The following is a 21,104-nucleotide window of genomic DNA, read 5'->3' on the forward strand; positions in this document are numbered from 1 at the left end:
GTCTTGTCTGCGCCATAGATGCACGAGCATCAAAATTAATTAATTAAATGCCCTGGATCGCATGACGTAGTTCAAAGACATTTGCAGTAGTTGTACGCGGCTATGAAAGTGAAAAATAGTCTAATAGACTAATTTTATCCTAAACGACGCGGTATTGGGTTTCCCTTCACAAGTTTATTATTGTACTTGGTGTCACTATGGCAACTCAACGACTCCTGTGCGCATCCGAGTGACCATAGGTGCACGTGAAGCATTCTGGTGGTTGGAGAGTGCCTGATTCCAGCAAGAGTTCATAACCCGCTACTTCCATTCCATTACTGGAAGTGGCTATACCAGCGAGGGTGTTCAGTAAGGTTATATGCACGCTGTCCTTTTGAAAGAAAGGACGGGAGCGGTGCCACGGATTTGTGGTGGCAAGGGGGCTGGGGGGGGGGGGGGGGGGGGGGGGGGGAGGGGGGGGGGGGGGGGGGGGGGCGGGGGGGGGGGGGGGAGGCGGGATTTTCGAGGAGCCTGGTCAAAATGAAACTTCCGCAGGGATGGCGGGGTCTCACATCTGTGTTCCCAGGCAGTGTCGCATTCAAGGTGAAGGGGCACCGGTGGCATGTGCTTCATTATCAAACTGTTATATGCATTATATCCAAGTATCGGGCCTTGCTATCCAGTAAGAGGCCTCAATGGCCTAGAAAAGCATCCCTGATGCCTAAGAGGGGGGTGGGGGGGGGGGGTCTCCTAATGCAGACAAGGGTGCTTCCGATTGATGAAAGGGGCCTTCGAATCCAGTCAAGGGCCAGGTTACCGCGGAGCAGGATATCCTTATTCCGGACCGCCACCATCTGATGCATGCAAGGAGTCTCCCTATTCCAAAGATGGTCCATCTTATCCAGAACAGGGCCCCGAGCAATAATGGGTGTGTGTGTGTGGGGGGGGGGGGGGGTGAGGCATGCAGTTTGCAGTAAAGTCCGACTCCTGAGGGAGTGCTCCACATCTATATGCGGTGTTGAACTGAAATAGCCATCTAACAAATTATTCGGTGCAGTTCCCGACCCTGCCCTTTTTAAGAACCTAGAGGATTCTGGTATCTGAGCTACAAGCCCGCGAAGTTGTGCAAACTATTTCAAAGGTCACCCAGGCATCCATGATGCCATTCCGTCAGATAAGCGGTGATCGAGGCCAAGAAGGACTTAATTGGCGAGTCGTTCCTATCTGGCGTTCGTGAGCACTGTTTCCGGACATGACGGACGTCGACTGGCTCTCAGTCAGCGCTCAATCGAATTCCAAATCACTGTGCAGCTTGCGGTAATGTTATCAGACAATGACGTAGTGAAAAAATATTTACTAAATAGAGAAATTTTGCTGTGTTAAGTAGCCCTTTTCACTTAAAAGTAACCAATAGTTATAAGTGAGCGTGTTTCATCATATCTGATGCTTTAATATCTGCAAATATGGAACATTCCCCTGCAAGGGATTGTGAACAGGATTGTGAACAGGGAGAAGGGAGCAAAAGGGCTGAACGGCACTGAAAGGTCTTCAAGTGGCTCTTTCAGTTCACAGCCCCACACAAATGTGGAACATTACATTTAATAGGAATGTTTACCTTTGTATGGAGTTTTGAACTGAAAAATACACATTGGTCATTTGGTGCAGGTCACAGCCTTGCTTAAGACCTAAACCCTCCAGGTTCTGAGTCGCACGCCCTCGAATGTGCGCAGATTTTCTCGCGAATACCATTTCAAGACCATTCAGGTATTTTGACATCTCAGTAGCGTCATTGCAATTCTGCTACCCAATTGGTCATGCGGCGTTCAAGGCCACGAAGAAAGCAATCGTCAAGTCGTTCATATCTGACGTTTGTCAGCAGGATTTCCAGCTATTACAGACGTCAATTGGCTCTCAGTATTGCGCCCGCTGAGCAAGTTTCAAAGACGAATCACATTTTGTGGTACATACAATAAGTGGGACATGTATCCTAGACGTTACGGAAATGCGACTTGTATCGAGTAACTTAATAATAGCTTCGTAACCGAGTATGTTAACGCAAGTAACGACCTTAAGAAAACTCACGGATAAATATGTAAGAACACCCTCGAGGAAGGAACAAAACTTAAGCCGTGAATATATTTGGTTGAGCAAACACTTTCAGCACCGCCGCGGCTACATGTCGGGAAATTGAGGCATGGATGAATGCTAGGGAAGCAATTTCGCACAGCCGGTTTGATAGCATCTCATTGTCATACCAAAGTTCCATGACGCAAACAACAATGACGCGTGACGAGCATATTTGCGGAAAAGATAATGTTTGTTGTAAAGAGCAATTTCTTGTATTGAAAAGTATACCATAGCCATAGGCGAGCTTATGGTATCAGATCTTATGCTTGCTTTTACATCTTCATAGGTGGAAACTCCCTTTAACCTTGCTGGCTTTTGTCGTTATGGACGTTAGTGCGCGTCACTGCAAACTCAAATGTTGAGTACGGCGATACATTTCTCAGTCACAGGCACAGCACAGCACAGCACAAACGGCCAGCGGGTATGGTGCTCGTGCGGCGATGTTATACACGTCCGGGTGACTCCCATAGACAGCACATCGTAGGCTTCACAAGCTCACGGCACGGAGCTCAGAAATAAGATAATTTTAGAGCTTAAAAGGAACATAGCTGTGAACTGCCACGAACTGTTCATGACAAGGCCAGTGTTACTTACATAAAACCCCCATACAATGCTTGAGCAGTCCCTTTAAGGCTAATGATACGGATTCAACTGGGCGTTTGTGGGTTTTAGGAGGAAATCATCAAACACGTTTCAGCCTGGCGTATAGAGGGTAGAGGTGAATAATGACCCCATTGGCATTGTATGTTAGAGTCGGGATTTTTGGCACTCAGTTAACGTGACCTAGTGTGCTTGGTAGTTGTCTTTCAAGCATGGTCCTAATTTGAAGTCTAGAACGCGCCTTGGTCTCCAAATTTGCCGTCTCAACTTTTGGGCGCATAAACACATCTATGGCTTAGGGGGTAAGGAGAGATAAGTTTTACGCAACCGTTTTTTGATTGAAATTATGGTGGAAAGTCTCCTTCTGCACTCTGTGATGGATGCTCCTTTTTTCCACACTCGCACCGATATTCCTCCCTGCACATTTTCATGCTAGGAAGGCTGCCAGATCTGGTCGGCTTGCACAAATAAATTAAAAGAATATTTGTTGCACACTGTTTTCGATGCCCATGGATAAGACGGCACTAATAGTCTCATTCTTCGTAGAACAAACTGAAGGAAGAGATAGATATATTTGCAAAGCGTTGTGCAACTCATACCGTTGGAGATACTATGTTTGCATACCGAAATGGACTTGAATCCACCTATATCTCCATTCTCCTGGTTGTTCTACGAGGAATTAAGGCTATTTGTACGATCCTATCTCATGCACAGTATCCCTCGCAGATGCACCCAACAACTTACGTATTTTCCACACCACTGAACTTACCATGGACTTGGACATGGACAAGCGATGGTCATTACAACACCTTGCATGCGTCGGTGATCAGGGCCGGGTAAATGTTCAGAAATGGAATACGCAATAGCGGTTGTATTTTCAATAAACAGCGACTGCACAAACTGGTCTCTCGAGCTGGTGATCACACAAATGCCGCTTTTCGGAGGAACAAAATAAACAGAATGCCGCCTGGCCCACGCCTTGTTGATCTGTGGACTTGTGGGTCAGGTGGTTGGGTGGCCCTCTTTCAATCGCCGTAGTATGAAGCAAATTCAGCAAATTGTGTGAAAAAGGAAGGCCAAATCCCAAAAAGCGCCGGGGGGGGGGGGGGGCAGGCAGCGTGGGAAAGCAAGGTACTAAAAATGTCGTGGTTAACGAAGTCCGAGTCTTTCTCGTTTCCTCGACTTTGTATGTGAGCTCTATTTAGTTTTCTTGAACTGTGTGGAATGATGTTACAGGGAATGTTCACATGGAATATATTGAAGCAAACATCAGATATGATGAAACAACCTCACTTATTGCCGTTGGCGCACTTTTCAAGTGGAAAAGACTGCTCTAAACCAGCTAAATTCTCTGTTTAGTAAATATGCTACTCAATGTGTCATGAATTTGATTACAGCATCGTACCTCTCACGTTGATTGTAGAGCAAATTGACGGCTGTTATATCCGGAAGAAATCGCGCTCATGAACGACCAGATAGAACGCTTTCGACAGTTATATTTTTTTGCCCTTACGCTGCAGGGAGTGATAGAATGTCAGGATTTGAATGCCATCATTATAACGTCATGAATGTCAAAAGTGACTGAAATCTCCGATATAACCTTTATCCATTTTCGTGGGCGTGTAGCTCGGAAACTAAAGGGGCTGAAGTCTTAAGAGGGGCGGGATCGTGAACACTAACCGAGAGGTCTTCAAATGCCTATTTCATTTCAAAACCCCGCATAAATGTGAACCACTCCCTTTAAAGCTAGTGCTTCACATTTGTATGGAGTTTTGAACTGAGCTAGTCATCTTGACAACCTCTCGGTGCCTAAGACCTATGTCCCTCTAGTTCTGGGCTACACGCCCGCGGAAATAGTGTGAATATCCCGGGAAATGTATTCCAATGGACACCTGGACATTGATTACGTCATAATCACGTCATTCAAGTCCTGTCATTCAAAAAGCCAAGTGGCGATCAAGGCCGAAAAATCGGTTTGTTATCCCGTGAATGGCGAGTGCAGTATTGTCCTGAACGTTGCATTTCTAAAGATATTCCCCAATGGCGTCACGTCGCCGGATCCCTAATTTTGTGAGAGGGTTGCCTCAGTAGTTTATTTAGGACATGATGACCTGTCGAAATTTTCGCTAGAAGATAAATATTTTGCTACCCCAATTGCCGGAAATTCACATTGTAATACCGTGGACCCGAGGCCAAGCGTCTTTTTTAAGCCATATAAACGGTCGAATTATAATTTGCCCAAAACACCCTTCGCTAAGAGCACAAAAGCAGAGTGATTGGGGCTGCTGGGCTGAACTAGGCGTGAACATTACGTAGCACGCGGCCATGGACCGTTTCCATTCAAAAGGAGCACATGAGACGAAGTGTTTGTTACCGTGTATCCTCATAGATTCATTCGACTTGAAGACACAAGGCTGCTTTGGTCACACGTCTGTGCACTGTAGTTTGGGGCTGGCTTTGGTGATAAGATATGGCACATGGAAGCTCTAAACGGGCATATTAATTTGCCTGATTACCCGGAGGGACTGGCAACGGATGAGTTCGTCACTGGTCTGACTATCACCATTCACCCTTATCGCCTCTTGAGGGCCGGACCCTTGCTCGCTGGGTCTTTTCATGCGACTTCCTTTTCGCGTTTTACGCCGCTCTTGTGTTTCCTAAACGCTAAAGTCTTATAAGTCAAGCATTCATTTTATTGCCAGGAATTTATCTACCAGTGCATGCCCCTAAAAGACGGCCGATTTTCCTGAAATATCTCATATAAATCAGGTCAGGAACCGCTCTTAGGCAGTGTGATGAGGCAATATTTTGTCAGGGAATGTCAAATTGATCGCTGTAGAAAAGTCAGCTTCATGGCTCTAGCCGTTCGGTTGGGGGGAGAGATGGGGGGGGGGGGGTCTATTAAGACCATTAACAATTTAGACCAATAGAGCATTGTTGATCTATTGGGCTTTTGTATGGCAAATTTAGAGATGCGCTAAATGTTTCGAATGCCCATCAGTTTTCACACACCAAGTTATCATATATATTCATCGGAGAGCTAACTGACAAATGGATTTACAACATTTTCATGACGGCTCTTTCAGATTGGCCCAGGTATCAGCCGCTGGCGCCGCGTCTTTCCATTCTTGGTTGGTGAGAAGAGTAAGAAATAATGCCACGAGCTAGGTCAAAGAGCAAGTCACCGGGCAAGAAAAACGCCCAATCCAAGTCTCGTAACAGCCCACGTAGTCCAAAAAAGGGAAAGAAGGGAAAACACAAGAAGGGAAGAAAAGGCAAAAAACACAAGGAGGCGCCAGAGGAGGCGTCAGAAGTAGAAGGCAAGTGCAGAGACAAAACTACACATGAGCCTGTTGTAAAACTCTGATAAATGCCTCATGTGCCTGCAATAACGCAAGGATGCAAGGGAATGTTGTATGACGCGGCTTTATCGCTTAAGATGCAGGCCTTGTTGCGAACACCTGGAGGTGACAAAAGCTGTCGGCTTTTGGTTTCGCTTAATATGATGAACTTTGCATTGCACATATAGATTATTACACATGTACACATATACACATTACACCGCATAATATGATGAGACTCCAGGACATCTTTGTTTCGTTGTTGAATGCTGGAATGTTTTCAGATTCTCAGTTTGACGAGTCAGAATGCACCGAACTGGAGAGTGATGAAGAGATAGAATCAGAACCAGAAGAAGACGTGGAAGAATGGGTAGAATCGGTAACCATATGTGTAATGTGGATTGCCTTTTATTTACATGTAGTCTGAGATACGTGCCCTCCCCCCCTCCCCCGCTTCTGGATGCAACGCTGCTCAGGAAACCTCCTACGAGTAGTGCCCCCAGGAGGCGACCTGAAAAATCCCGCTCCCCCGCCCCTCCCCCCCGTCCCCTCCCCAACTGAAAATCCGTGTCGCCGACCCTTGCGGCTAGTACCGTGTGACCAGCCTTTGGCAGCCGCTGATTGGCACACGAGGATTACTGACCTTAGAGCCGGCGATACCAGCCCGGCGGGGAACATGCTACGTCCAGGGTCACGCAGCCAGGGGCGGGTCCCGCTCCATCGGTCGGGTGGGCGGGGCGGAGCACGGGAGTCGCAACGTACACTAAGATCCAGACAACCACAACGGGCGCAGAAAGTTTTACAATATTGCGATGAAACATAGGTGTTCGGCGAGCATCCATGTCGAGATGTCAGGTAGTGCCGTGGTAGTAGCTGAGCCTGGTTGAGGGTCTCAACAATGAACGTGTCCCGGCGGAAAAATATGCGCAATCAGTGGTCACTGGCGAGCAGCAGGTCAGTGCGAGGAAACAGTATGCCTCCACTGAGGCCAAGGGTCGCGAGCACTGAACTTCAGAGCTTACGTCATGCTCGTCACGGTCAACTCAAATCACAGCAATGGTTTCACGCAGTCCATACGCACAGAACGGACAGCGAGACACTGAAGTGGAGAGGACGACGCGCGCCGGCACCGCGGCCACTCGGGGCGCAGCGCGCAGGCGACTTACAAACATCTGCCACTGTGGGGCTCATTGAGGGCGAAAAAAAAATATGTCCGGACTTCGCTTGGCCCTAGTACAAAAATGGCAAGACACACTGACAAACTTTTCAGCTCAAGAGACACGCCGAACGATAGGTATTGTATTATGCACCGTTGAAAATTAATTATCATCGGGGTAATTATTCACAGCATGTTCTGGTGAATCACTTCGAAGGGGGCAGGTGTCTGCACGCACTAATTACCCCCTCATCGTAAACCCTGGCGAATGTATGAGGTGTTGTTTTGCGTGCCACCTGGATGGTGACTCCATCCAGTCACCAAAGCTCTGGGCTCTCTTCCTGCGCGCTTACACATACGAAACTATCCTGGATAAACATGCGGAAGGTCGTAGTCCGCCTTTCAGCTCATGATGCGCTCTCTGAAGTGGTCTTCCAGCCAGGGCAAGGCCATTGGTGTGTGGTGAGCCGCCCCGTCCTGCTGCGGGGACCAGGTGTTTTCTCTAATGCCGTCTTCGTCGTGGAAGTCCTCTTTATAGGGAGGTAGTTGGAGGCCATTGTCCAGAATCTGTCCTGCGGGGCCATCTTTGGATGGATATGGATGGGTCCTTAGCAGTGACAGATCTGCCTTTGTGATGCCCCGTACTCCTCTCACGCTGTGCACTGTCAGCTGGCCGGTTTGATGTGAGGTGTGGTCTAGTTAGCCCTAACGGCGCCGCTCTCGTCCTGTTGTGACAGCCACTGAGTCCTTTTTCGCCCTCCAGGTGGGCTACATTCGACGGTGTGCACTGCTGTGTGGCCTGCCTGCCGATCTGTGGGATGCGTCTCATGACGAGAAGATTGCCACTTTCCTGAAAGACGAGACCCGCCCCATGATCACATTCTTCGTGGAGACGGACCAGGAGCACCACAAGATTTTAACGGCTCTGTTCGGCGCGCCGATCCAACAGGTTTGCGCCTGTTCCTTTGTGCACCAGCAGTAAATACGCCGTGGAACGCCTTTTTGAAGAAGGGTACGTCAGAACCGCTCAGCCTTAAGCCGCACGTACGCAGTTACGGTATTCTAAACAGAACAACTTTTGGCGCGGAGTCGGGACTTTCCAATCATGAAGCGAGCCGTCCTTACATCTCAGCGTCCCATGCAACGTGACGGTTTCCAAGGTCATGACTTCTGTCGTTGGTGGCGCAGGTGGATGAGGTGATATACTTCCTGAAGCGACCCAGCGCGCCACCTGTCTTAAGCGACCTTAACTACCGGGGCAAGGTGGCATGGGGTAACATGAAGGCTCCCTTTCTGGAGTCGCTGCTGATCCGGATGTCCTCCCTGTACATGCCGTACTTCTTGGATGACACCACATGGCCGGACAGTATCCTTTCGCAGCAAGACTGAGGGTGCTCACCGTATTCCTCGCTTTTGGGCGATATCGAATCTTTAAAATGTTAATGTCCTGAAGCAATAGCTCATGGTAACAAAACGGGATGCTTAATCCCCTTCACTGTGTGATGTCTAAAACCACATGACCATGTGCCAGCAGCAAGTGATCGTAGATCAATATCAATATGTACACAGAAAGTATCTAATGCGAACTTATAGAAGTGTCTCAGACCTGTTGTTTGCGCTGTCGACTTATTAGTACTCCGGGTACTGATTTCTAAATCTTTTTGGTAGAACATTGAGTGCTTAGTGCCAAATAAGTTTATTTTGACTTTCCGCGTTACGTTCGTCACATACCCTTATTGCCTGTAGTGTTTTCACTCGTTATCAAAAACGTTTGAAAGTGTTAAGCTACTATCGTTGACTGGCATAAGTGTGTGTCAGCCTAGTCTATCATCCAGTAGACATCACCCTTTCTTAACTAGATTATCTCAGGCATCCGGAAAGATTTTTCCGGGAAGCTGCACCGGTTTATGGCCTACCTGACGGACGCTCGGTACAAGGCCATAGGCCAGACGGTACTGTACATCCCCTCCGAGGACCTGTCCCGCCCCGTAGAGGACATGGCGAAGGACAAGGATCTGGTGGAAAGGTTGGAGGGTGAGTGACCCCCACTGGCGCTGCGGAGTCCGGCGCCTTACAGAACTGCTGTCGGAGTGCTACCGCAGAACCAATTGCTTAATGCCACTTGTCAGTCTGGTAGCGGACCCTGTAGAGCGGGCCTCAGAGCTGGCATGGTTGTCACGGGCTGTAGTCAGTGGCCGGAGCGACATGGAGGGTTCAATCACAGAACGGACGTCGCCGGGCTCTCACTGGATAGCGACTGAAGGCTGGAAGGTCGATGCTCTGCCTACATTGGCCAACCACGTAGCGTCACGTGTCCTTTTCTGTAACCAAGGCTCGTGTTACCAAACAAGCTCCTTCTACCTGGTATTTTGTGTTCTGAGTGAATACGGGCGCTGGCGGTAAGGTAAAAACATCGGAAGCGATTTTTTGGGCTATAGGTTGCCCGCTTCATCTTGTGACTGGGCATGGCAATATTGCGCTGTACGTCGCTTTCGCCGCTGAGACTGCTGCCTCTTCTGACGCGTCTCACGTCCTGCCCACTCCAAATGTTGTTTCCGGTCACCGTGACGTCGGCTGCGGCGCTCTGCAGCGGCGATGGTGCACTGGATCCGCCAAATCAAGGAGATGCTGAGCAGCTTGGACTCGATCGAGATGCCAGAAAAAGCCGGCCCGCTGGACGAGATTCACTTCTGGAACGATCGCTGTACGTGCTCGAATAAGGCCTATGCTGATATATTTCGTCCTGGACTAATGCACCTGCAGTATAACATTTTAGCTTTTTTGATGAGCAAATTTTAATTGTTAGTAGTGCTGAGTTCATATCGTGTGTCTTTATGTTTGTGTAATTTGCTCCTGTCCTTTTTAATTTACTCTGGTGTAATATTTCAGTTTGCTCGATTGTCATACATTCCATCGATTTTGGTAGTGTTGACTTAATGTTGTGTGTTTTTCGCAGTTAATTCAAAATTAACTTCTCAGAGTGCTTGCCTTTGATACACATGTGCTTGACGCCATGTTACGCAGCATTGTTCAGTAGTTTTTTTAATCCCAGCGTTGGTCAATTAAGCGGATAGACGGTTATCTGATTAGTCCGCAGTCAAACTAAGCTGAAATGTGTCTGTAGGAATTGACGTGAAACTAACTTGGGATCATGCAAACACGAATCCCGATTCATTTACGCTAATAGCGCACAGTTTACAAAGTTGAACATAATCGCGTACGAACAACATAGTCATGTGCAATCGCGTGTGGTCAGTTGCTAGGATTACGCGCAATGGCCTAACCCGGCTGTTATTTTTGCGTATAAGCTATGGGATCGCGTTCGCTTACCTTTTGGTTTATTTATTTTGCATTTGAGTGTTTCCAAAACCAAGGAATACAACGGCAACGCGCGTAAGATCCGTGTACTCTTTCTGCGCTACTTTCGTCTCGTGGCGAGGAGATCGTTTGAAGTATTGATCAAAACCAGCATGTGTTGTCGCCTTCATCATGACGGAAACGTGACGTACTGTCATATTATGGCTGGGGTCCTTACAACCGCTGGAAATCTGGGGAGTATTAATTAAGTTCCTTCTGTTGGCCAGACTTATCCAGCCGTAATTTTTTTTACAGCTTTTTGAAGGAAGGCCTTTAGTGCAACGTCATCAGTCGCATCACAGATACTTAACTGACTGACGCTGGCATTCAGAGCACCATGACCACCACCCGCGACGGCATATGCAAAAGAGATCCCCAGAGTGCTCTCGATAACATGTATGCATGTCGATAACGTGAAGCCTGGTTTCAAGGAGGTCAGAAGTGCCTTAATTAATATAATAAAAAGTCAAGGTTTCTTAATTCTTCATCTCAGTGGTGTAGGAAAGTATCATAATTGCATGTTGGTGCCGAACTTCAACCAAACCGAAGCGTGTTCTAAGAGTTGTCGATTACAGACCATTTCCAACAAGGCAAAATGTTCACACACATACTGCTCGCTCTATCATTGCACCGTGCTGCGCTTTATGGGGCCATAATGTTTGCAAGCTGCAGTGCAGCCCGTATACTATCAAAAGGTACGCATAGCCATCCGCGGCACCTGACCTGTTCACCTCAGGTCGGCGAGATGTATCATTCGTCGAAGTGATCGGGTACTGCGGTACCTTGGACCCTCGGTTCCTGTCTGGGGTGTACGTGTTTTGCTGGTTTTCACCTCAGGTAAGGACCTGTCAGGCGTTAAGGTACAGCTGGACAGCGTGGTGGTGAAGAAGATGAGCGATGTTTTGGAGCACGCGAAGTCTTCTTATATCGGCCGTTTCAACCGGCTGGCCCACGAAATCCAGGACGGGTCACAGCAGGCCGAGAGGTGAGGTCGCGCCACAGCACTGAGCTAAGCGGCTGGAAACCTTAAGGCCCGCTCACGCCTGCAGACTGACTTAGGATCCGCTGCAGAGTCTGCAGCCAGTCAGCTTTTGCAAACTGGACGCGCTAGATGTAAGGCCGCAGGCCCGCAAAGCGCGGGTTTAACAGCTACAAAATGGCGCGCCTGGTAAGCATCCACCGCATTGGAGAGTCCGCAGCAGATCCTAGCGTGGTCAGGTGTTACGGACGAGAGATATCCTTTGTGCTCTATTCCCCACGGTTTGCGGGCCCGCGGGCTAAGAAACTGGCGTCTCCAATCCGCAGCAGCTGGCTGGCTGTAAACTGGATCGGTTCCGCAGCTACTTCGCAAGGTGCAAACGGCCATTAACCGCATGACGTCCTTTCGACTGGGGGACCTGTCTCCGTCTTGCCGGAGTGGTCTGTCGCCAACTAGCCCTCGTTGCCGACTCGGCTTCGGTGTGAATTCTGAGTCGCTCACCTGCGTGCCCGCCGGGTGATTACCCGGTGTCAGATGCTGTGCGGACATAAGGGCGGGCGCGCTTGGTGTTGAGTGACAGCAACGCCCCTGACTTAAGGATATTCCATACAAAGTCCCGCTGCCAATCCATCACATTTGCAAACGCGCTATGTGACACTGAATCGACTTGGTGATGCTTGCAATAATAATAACTATAAATTCAAAGATGTTATGTTAGAGCATAACCGAAGTCTGGTCTACACGCGTGTACTCTGGTAGGTCGAACAAGCTTAGGCTTTCTTTCCTAGTTTCCGGCTCCCTCGTGTTTTTTCCTCGTTTCCGGCTCTCATAGTTTCTTACGTGGCTCCCGGCCCCCCCTCTTGATTTCTTCTCTAATTCCCTGCTACCGGACTTCAGGACATGCAGTGATGCGGATGAGGGTGTGATGACGGAGTGGTTAGGACCTTCGACTACTATGTAAGTGCCCGGGTTGGAACCCCGGTTGCACCATGGCCCCTGAGCGATGGTGTGGTTTTTACAGCCGTCGTCCATTCATAAAAGAGTGCGCGGCCATGTATGTCGCGTTCCTAGGCCACATATTGCCTGAGCCGACAAATGGACGCCACGTCTGACTGAGGCCGGCTGCAACGCTGGCGCTAACCTTGGCCCGCCCGCGTCCGGCAGCAACAAACACTACCTGAGCCTGCTGCAGGAGCCATGCGAGGAGCTCAGCAAGTCATCGCCGGACGAGATGGCCGGCCAGCTGGAGCACGTGCTCACTCTGATACGCGTTGTGTGGAACAACTCGCCGTACTACAACACCAGGTGCGAAAGGGGGAGCGGCGAGACTCAGCATACCCGTTGCTTTCTTTCGTGAGTCCTCCACTTCAAAGATCTGTCTGATTTATTGCGAAGACACGCAGTTCGGAGAAGCGCGTTAGCCGCTGCCAGCTTCGCCGGCCTCAACACATTTGGCAGTGCAGTCTCACGTGAGTTAAGACGCCTTCTGCCAATTCCACGGCTTACGTGATGAGGCAAAAATTTGGAGACGGCGGCAGTCCGCACATGATTTACGCCGGCTATGTCTATGTGCATGTTATTTTACCGCATTTCTCAGTTTGACCTGTCTGGTTGGATCCGACGTGATCAGACGATACTTTTTCGGTATCATGGTCCATTTTATGTTCGTTACTGAAAACTTCCTCGAGCAGGGTAAGATTTGCTTTCAATGGATAAATTAAGCTCGTTGGTTGCCATTGCGTGACCTTGGGTGACAATGGGATTTAAATGTCCGTGTGCGGCAACGACACTGCTACACTAAAATATTTTCGGACATTGTTTTGAACACTTCTGAAGCTATGCGATGGTGGGATATTGCCAAGATCTCGTGCACTTGGGCAAATACTGGTGCTGAGAGGGCTAACAAGCCAGCGCGGAGCACCACTTGTCCAAATTCCCACCTTGTAGGCCTTTGAGGACGAATCAACTACCTTTCCCATTCATGCCACCGAGGCTGACAGGGACCACGATCCGATCCATCGATCTCCCAGGGCCCCGCCAGCCCACTCCCTGGCCTGGCGCAGACCTCCCACTGCTTTGTGCCAGCCGCATATGAGCCACGTCTTCTCCCTATCCACCATAGCCACAAAAGTGAATTGATGAGTAAAAGGGCAATACTTAAAAGCTAAAGCTCAGCCCAGCCCAGCTCGACACCACTCGCGATAGAACAGCTGGCTGATATACACGCCCAGCTCTGATGAGAAGACCACGCTCCATCTGCCCCCGACAGTTGCGATACATCGTTCAGGGTGTGTTAGGAATGCACATTCTCCTTCAGAACAGGCTGCTTTGGGGATAAATATGTACCATTTGACGAAATGACCAATAATTTCGTTAACGTATCGTCTGATTTGCTGTCCTACAAAGGTAAAAAGGCCTGAGCGCCATCAGGTAACTTGTTCACAGGAACATTCTAGACTTCAGCGAATTGGACGTAGTCAGGTGCTGATGCTCTATCTAACGGCCACGGATTCTGGTGTCTGTTTCTAGAGCATTACAAAACAGGGGAACCAATAAGCTTACGTAGCAGTGCACTCACATTACTTATAACCCCTTACGTAAATTCTAACTAAACATGTATGTATGTACACATGTATATACAACTTCAACTCGACATCAACGGGAAAATTCCCCATGGAGCGTAATGCAAATGATCAGGCCTAAAGGCAGACCTTCAAGTAACGATAGCCACCAGCAGCACCATGCGGGAGACGCGGTGGCAGTGCGGACTCGTGACCAGCGGGCATGCCCGGGAGGCCGGTTCCGAGCGCGTCAGCCTATTTTGTGGACCTTGACCCTGTGTCTCCTGTCATCGCTTGATTTGTGGTTGGATTCGTACTTCTTTTTGCTTTGTTTGGAGTCGTATTTGTTGTTGGGTTCGCATGCTTGCGTACTGCTGTCGCACTCTACTTCGCCTGTGTGAGATTACCACCAGTTATACAGGGTGTGTTCTGAAGTGTTCTCGCCGTGCCAAGTCAAAGTGCTGTTATGCTGAGAACGCGGTGTAATTCACGAATTTTCTCGCTCATTGCGCTTGAAGAAATAATCCAAGGTGCAATGTTCATCATCAGTTTCGCTATTCTTCCAGTGGCTCCAAGAACCAGTGAGCTTAACATTTCTGCCCCTGTGTAGGTAGGGGTTGTTCATGTTTGGCTTTTGAATGACTGCCGCCACTGCTGTCGCCCAGGGAGCGCGTGACGGGCATTCTTCGTCGCGTCAGCACTGAAGTCATCAACGTTTGTCAGAACGTCATCTCCATCGACGACATCTTCAACGGCCGCTGTCGCTCCTCCATTCGAACGCTCGAGCAGTGCATCGACTGTTCGATGGCCTGGAAAAACATCTACAAAAAGGCATGGGATTATTTAGCTCATGTATGCTCTCCAACAGGGTCGACAATTGAAAACTGACTGGATGCTTTTAATGGCACAGCATAATCATGCTCAAAAGGGGACGGTAAGTGTAAGTGTATACAGGCAGTTTAATGAAACGACAAGCCCAATTCCAATCGTTTTGAATTCCGGATCCACAGCCAAAAGGTGTTCAGTTATCATTGGCTCGACACTCGCGGGGAGTATTACTCAAATGAGAAGAAGTCTGTCATCGCCTGATAATCATGAATCCCCTTGCTTCTGGATGACATCGATCGTTTTCCTGATGCGTGCGCCGTGCCGACCGCGGCCGAGGTGCCGGGTGCCAGCGTGGCCTGCGTGAGGTCGGCGCCCGTCAGTGAATGACCGGAGACGGTGCCTGCTCCGACAGACGGCGCGCGTCCACCACAAGATGTCTGAGCAGGGCTGGGTGCTGGATGTGACCACAATATTCGCCGAGCTCGACGCCTTCACGCAGCGCTGCAAGGACCTCATCGAGATCTGCAACAGTCAGATGTACCTCAACAGGTTCGAGCCGGATGGCAGCTCGGTTGAACGCTCGGTCCACTGGGCCTGGTAAAAGGTGGAACTGGCTGGCATGATTTGCAAACTTGGACTCTTGGTACCAGCCAAGCATGCGCGATGTAAGTATTGCCTTGATTACGAATGTGCTAAATAATCTTCTCCTTGGACTTCCCCATGCCCTTGTCTGTCGCACACATTTTCGTCGCTGCAATAACCGTGCGACAGGCAGGTTCCCACCGTGTTCCCATCGTGCGTGGTTGTGACGGCATGCCGCGGCCGCGGCTCGGCCTCACAGGATGGAGGACGGCGAGCAGGTGCCGCTGCCACTGTTCGCTGGAGCCCGCGGCCCGGAGATCGCGCGCAGTATGCAGGAGCTGGAGCGCGTGTTCTCCGCCTGTCTCAAGGACATCGGCTCCAACAAGCAGATCATCTCCGACAACCGCTCCACTCAGTGGCTCAACGAGTTCAGAAAGTAAGCCTGCCCTCCAAACTTCCTTCTGCGAAGTTTTCCTTTCGGTTGTCATGAAATACATTTTGATTTTTCCCTTGCCAAATAACAACACGAAGAGCAGTCACACATGACATATTTTGAGTGCATTTAACAGAAATTACGCCATGCGCTCGTAATCAACTTCGTCTCTTTCGGTTTCCAAGGATTGTTTTCTGTATGCGACCGTAAGTCTTCAAAGTTTTCGTGCAAGGATTAACTTCTGGATACGAGTACGCGGTGGTGATAGTTCCATTCGAGTAGCGTTATGTCGATATGGTGTCGGCTTGACACAAAATGTAAAGTGACTGCACTTCTGTTGTTCACGTGTGATGTGCTTGGGATGAATATCTGCTTGTTAGATGCATTTCTGCTTGATCTGGGCAAACATCACCAAAGGTAAACCATTGCGCACATAAGCTCGTGGAAAAAATCGAAACTTATCGTGCGACCAGCAGAGTTCCGATCGGTGACAAGATGTGAAGCCTCGGGCCATGGAGTGTGACCAAACTGGAGAACGTAAAGCAGCGGGGACGGCATCACAAATTCCGCACAGTGAGCCGATTAGACCATTGCATTTGTGTCCAGTGTCTCACAATGCATCTCGGAGGTCGGCATAGGCCATTGGCTGACAATCTTTTTTACCCCGAGCCCAGACGATCTGGCCTTCCCAGCCGACTGCTTTTCCAAGCCTGGGGCGTCCAGGTGCTAAGTTCGCCGCCCTCCGAACCCTGAGTGAAGGGCGGAGCAACAAGCTAACAACGCGAGACGGCGGTGCGGCAGCATACACATCGCCCCCCCCCCCCCCCCCCAGTTGTTCGATATGCCACATTGTGTGCAGTCGCCAGCAGTCCGGAAAGAGTGCCTTTCATTGGAATTCGAAAGTCTATGTTTCTAGCACCCGCCGTTTATAAGACCACTCGACACACATCTGCACATACGGCGCAGAGACCACGAGACAGTGCATGTGCAAGCTGTTTGAATGCAGTCGAAACCGTATGGGATGCTATCTCAGCTCATCCCTGCCACACATAGCCATTCAGACGTTAGCAATAAGGGAGAAACCAAAACTCTCCGTGTGGGTTTCAGACGCTGGACATCAGAAGTGAGGCGGTACTCAGCTTGTGCACGCGCGCCACCAATCATTCAGCGTGCCGATCACACAACTGTGTGTGTACACAGCCCACCATAACATCTGAGCCGTCGTAGGTCTCTCTGCCTTTCTATTGGTTTGGCCCCAGCCATCTGCTTTATCCGGCCGTGCAAAATTGGAAGGCTAACATTGGGACGCAAGTTCTCTCAGCACTGAAACCAGTCTCCATTCATCATGGGAGTACCGCCTGCACCCGCCTGTGATAATCTAAAGCTTTTGAAGCACATGGAAATTGGTCATTTTCATACATTTCATGTCACCAAATCTTATTTTAGGTAAACATTAGCACGCAGTAATAGGAATTAGTGTGCCAATGCATGCCAATGAAAGGAACACGGTTTGTCCTGATCAGAGGAGTGCTTGTGCCCCAACCACTTTTCTGATCTTTCCCACCTACCAGCCTGTAAGCCTCCAACAGCAAACAAGTCAGTACTATTGGGGCCTAAATATGTCCATCCACACTCAAGTGCATTGCACTGCATGGATGAGGCGATCCGAGAACTCCGCGAGGGATGGGTACCAAATTTCAATCTTCTTGGCTAAATGGCGTGGTAAACATCTTTAGTAACGTATGTTTGTGGCCCCGGGCAGATGATTACTATTGATGTGGTCGCCTCATCAGGTCATAGTCGGCACAGTGATCTATTCATTTTCGCTGACGAACAAAATCCTGCATACCGCGTTCGTAAAAATCGATTATGTAGATTTATAGTCACACGTTATATATTGCGCTCATACATATCCGGCAGATCTTTCGGGAAGTCCAAGTAGGGTGACTTGACTCGGTCATCGCGCCCAGCTCAGGTCGGATTTTTCCGCTGTTGTTCCCCCTTACCTTTGATGCGTTTGATTGACGCGAGAGTAGTACGCATTGCGCTATTTCGAAACAGCATGCACCGAGGTCCAGCTCACGAGTACATGTGGCAAACATACGCACTACCTAGTACCTGCATCACGCGCCTAATTCGACCTCGCTATCACAGCACTGTTTTAGAATGTAGCGTTCCTGAGTCCGGTGGTGGGTGGTGGGAACCCGTCCAAGCCAAACTAAGCAAAACAGCCAAATAACCAATCAACCATGATTTTAAGAGAAAATACAAAAGAAGCAAGGTTTCGGTAGCTTAGGATTTGATGGAACCAAAATTGCTTTTAATGCCACAGCGAGCATCAAAATAGGCATTGCTCTTCCCTCGATGAAATGGAATTAAAGCAGATATTTAGAAGGCCCGATCCATTTTCTCCTTACGGTGCAACATTTCTTTTTTGCCAATGGACAACAAACTCGGCCCGTCGCCCTCAACCTGGCGATTAGGACAGGCCAGGTGGGCCGCGAACAAATGCGTGTCACTACGCCGGGACAGGGCAGGGAGTGCGACATCATAAACGACGGGGGAAAATCCGCCATAACAAGGAGTATTTCCTAACGAAGTCAGTGAATTATCCCGCCGTGCACCTTGCCGTATAATATCATGAGTACCTTTTCACCACAAGACTGGTGCCTACTGGAGGAGATTAAAGAGCATGCTGGTCAAAAAAGCCTACTTTTTGCTGCATCATTTTTCTCACGTGTGCAAAGCATTGTCTTGAAAGCCCATGCTATGTTTAGACTCAGTTGATCGTAACCATTGCAACTAAGTTTTAGTTCAACACCGTCAGTACGCGCTTTATGGACCAGTGCCAGCAAAATGTGTACAAGCTGAAAATGTACCCGCGAAAATTTAGATGGCTTTCAAAGCGCCTGGTGGTTGCCTGCCTTTATTCTCTAAGTGTGGGCTGCCATTTTCCCAGAGCCTAAGCCACTTGTACTTACGCCAAATAGCGTTCACCATGTTTCATGTGCATATAAAGACACTATGAGGTCTCGCGCTACTGTGGCTGCGCACGAGCCTCCAGGGGCGTAGTTTCGCAGGTTGAGGTTGGAGAGGGAGAGGGGAAACTGAATAGGGAAGTACCGCTCTGTGAGCCTTTGCTGCCAGACGTCGGGACCGCTCCCGACCGGCCCGTGCTGTTATCAGGTTCCGGATGCGGGTCAAAGACGTCGAGGTGATGCTCACCAACATCATCGATTGGTCATTCGAGACGGTGCGCACGGTGGAGGAGGGTGTGCTGCTGCTCTCCTGCTTCCGGCGCTACGCCAACCGAGAGATGATACGTCGCATTTTCGACATGAAGACGGTCCAGGTGAGACCGATGAAGGCTCTGCGACGGGGTGATTCAATGGAATAAGTGAGCGTTCGCATTGCTTTCTGACATCTCATCACCAGGGCAGCAGTGCTCGCCACTCGTTCAGTGATATGGTATATCAAATATAGTGATATATCAAGCATATCTGTCCGAGCACGTGGCCGGCACTGGCCCAGGGTCGACTGCAGAGAGCACGATCATTGTCAGCTTTTCTAAAAATGTCGTCAAATACGAGGCGTGTTGACCTGCACAAAAAGAGATTGGCTGGTCCATGCAAACTGTACAGGCGCGTACCTCCTTCCATGGTGATGAATACGCGCATTCCATGAAGGCCTTCTCTCTGAGCTGGTCACGGCTGCAAAACTGCGTCATCTGAAGTCCATTGGTTTTGTGTATCAAAGGTGCCAGTCATTACCGCTCTAAGAGCCGGTCATATTACCAGCCATTTCAGCTGTTGTGAATCAGCGTGTGACTTCGCCATGAGATGGACCTCTGTCATGGCCGACACCGGGCTACACTGTGATCAGAGATCGCATGTTAGACGGTGGTACACGCTCCCACAATGAGCCCACTCAATGTACTCTACTCGTCATACTGCACATCGAATACTGCAGCCCACCTGCCCGTGACTACACTAAAACCCGCCGTAAATGGCATCCTTTCCAGCATCTTGGCGTCATTTCAACTTATTCACGTTGACTGTCGCACCCAAACCATTTGCCCCTCGCAGCAAGGCCTGACCATGATGTATTCGCGCTGTTCGTCTGCTTTCTACTTGCTCGCTTGGACCTCAACACAGCTGGACTAATCCTGATGGCGTGCTGTCGAGCATGTGCGACACAAATGTCGCATTGCATGACATTGCATTCGGTGAAGCATTAGTGGACTGTCAATTGTTGGTCTGGCACTGACTACTCTTCGCTTACATCCTAATGCTTTCTTAGCCACAAGTAACCCATTAACCACTACCCTGTCCACATATGTTAATAGATGTCTCTGTATATGTCCTCTTATTTTATTGGTTGAATCCCTTTTTCTTAGCGGAGAGAGGCGCAGCCTTTGGCGAATTTAAGTTTGTAATTTCGGTGGTCATCTCAGCGGGACCTGACAGGCTGAGCCATCTTCTGGTCATCTGTCACGTGGTATTACGCAGACAACAAAAGCAACAACAAATAACGGTAGCAAATGGTGAAACTTAAGTGACGTGAAACACTCATCTGATCGTTAATTTCGGTGCTGGCTGACGAAGCACTTTTTCTTAACCTGTGTGGCCTGTCTGTCTCAGATTTGTTTGCTTTGTAGGTGTTAAATATTTATTTGCTGTGTAAGTGTTTCAATGAAAGAGTTAAGTCGCAAATGAATCTGTTTTGAGTTAAGGTTTTGTTTGAGCTCTTCTAAGATGTTCCCAGTTTACATAGACAGCTCAACTATAAATCAGGCAACCACACAAAAGAGTTAGTCTCAGATACGAACCCCAGCTTGTCGCGTTGCGGGAACCAAGCTTTCATCTGAAGTTTTTAAAGATTCTGAATTGTGAGGAACTTCTAACGCAAAGCAGGACCAATTCTGGAATGAAAAGAAGATAGAAATTCAAAGCAAAAGTTAAACGCTGGGTACAAATCGACTTCCTTTCTAGTTGGACTATTTTTTGTAGAAGCACATGCCCTACCTTTCAGTGTAACCATTGCTACGTGACTGGTTTCATCGTCGTAGTACAGGTGTAATCACAGTTTGTTTTATCATGTGCATGCATCTGCGCGTGGGTGGTGTTCACTTGGTGGTTTGCGCCGCCACATTGAGCTCAGC

At 49.1% G+C, this 21,104-nt stretch overlaps 1 protein-coding gene across 1 annotated transcript; it reads left to right on the forward strand.

The window, feature by feature from the left end:
- Positions 1-6,347: 6,347 nt before the first annotated feature.
- On the forward strand, positions 6,348-20,106 carry LOC119093408 (dynein heavy chain 2, axonemal). The gene is made up of 12 exons (XM_037216362.1): positions 6,348-6,426; positions 7,967-8,152; positions 8,392-8,569; positions 9,073-9,237; positions 9,794-9,907; positions 11,398-11,545; positions 12,704-12,844; positions 14,766-14,952; positions 15,341-15,525; positions 15,770-15,946; positions 19,130-19,295; positions 20,029-20,106. The coding sequence occupies exons 2-12, from the start codon at positions 8,075-8,077 to the stop codon at positions 20,104-20,106; spliced, it is 1,617 nt and encodes a 538-aa protein (XP_037072257.1). The 5' UTR covers positions 6,348-6,426; positions 7,967-8,074.
- Positions 20,107-21,104: the final 998 nt, after the last annotated feature.

This window comes from Pollicipes pollicipes, unplaced genomic scaffold, assembly GCF_011947565.3.
Source record: "Pollicipes pollicipes isolate AB1234 unplaced genomic scaffold, Ppol_2.1 Scaffold_4002;HRSCAF=4701_pilon_pilon_pilon, whole genome shotgun sequence".
NCBI lineage: Eukaryota > Metazoa > Arthropoda > Thecostraca > Pollicipedomorpha > Pollicipedidae > Pollicipes > Pollicipes pollicipes.

Excerpts from the sequence above, each read along its gene's own strand:
- LOC119093408 (XM_037216362.1), top strand. The coding sequence starts at position 8,075 with ATGATCACATTCTTCGTGGAGACGGACCAGGAGCACCACAAGATTTTA. Across the intron at positions 8,153-8,391 it reads TCGGCGCGCCGATCCAACAG|GTGGATGAGGTGATATACTT; the intron begins GTTTGCGCCTGT and ends TTGGTGGCGCAG. Across the intron at positions 11,546-12,703 it reads GGGTCACAGCAGGCCGAGAG|CAACAAACACTACCTGAGCC; the intron begins GTGAGGTCGCGC and ends CGCGTCCGGCAG.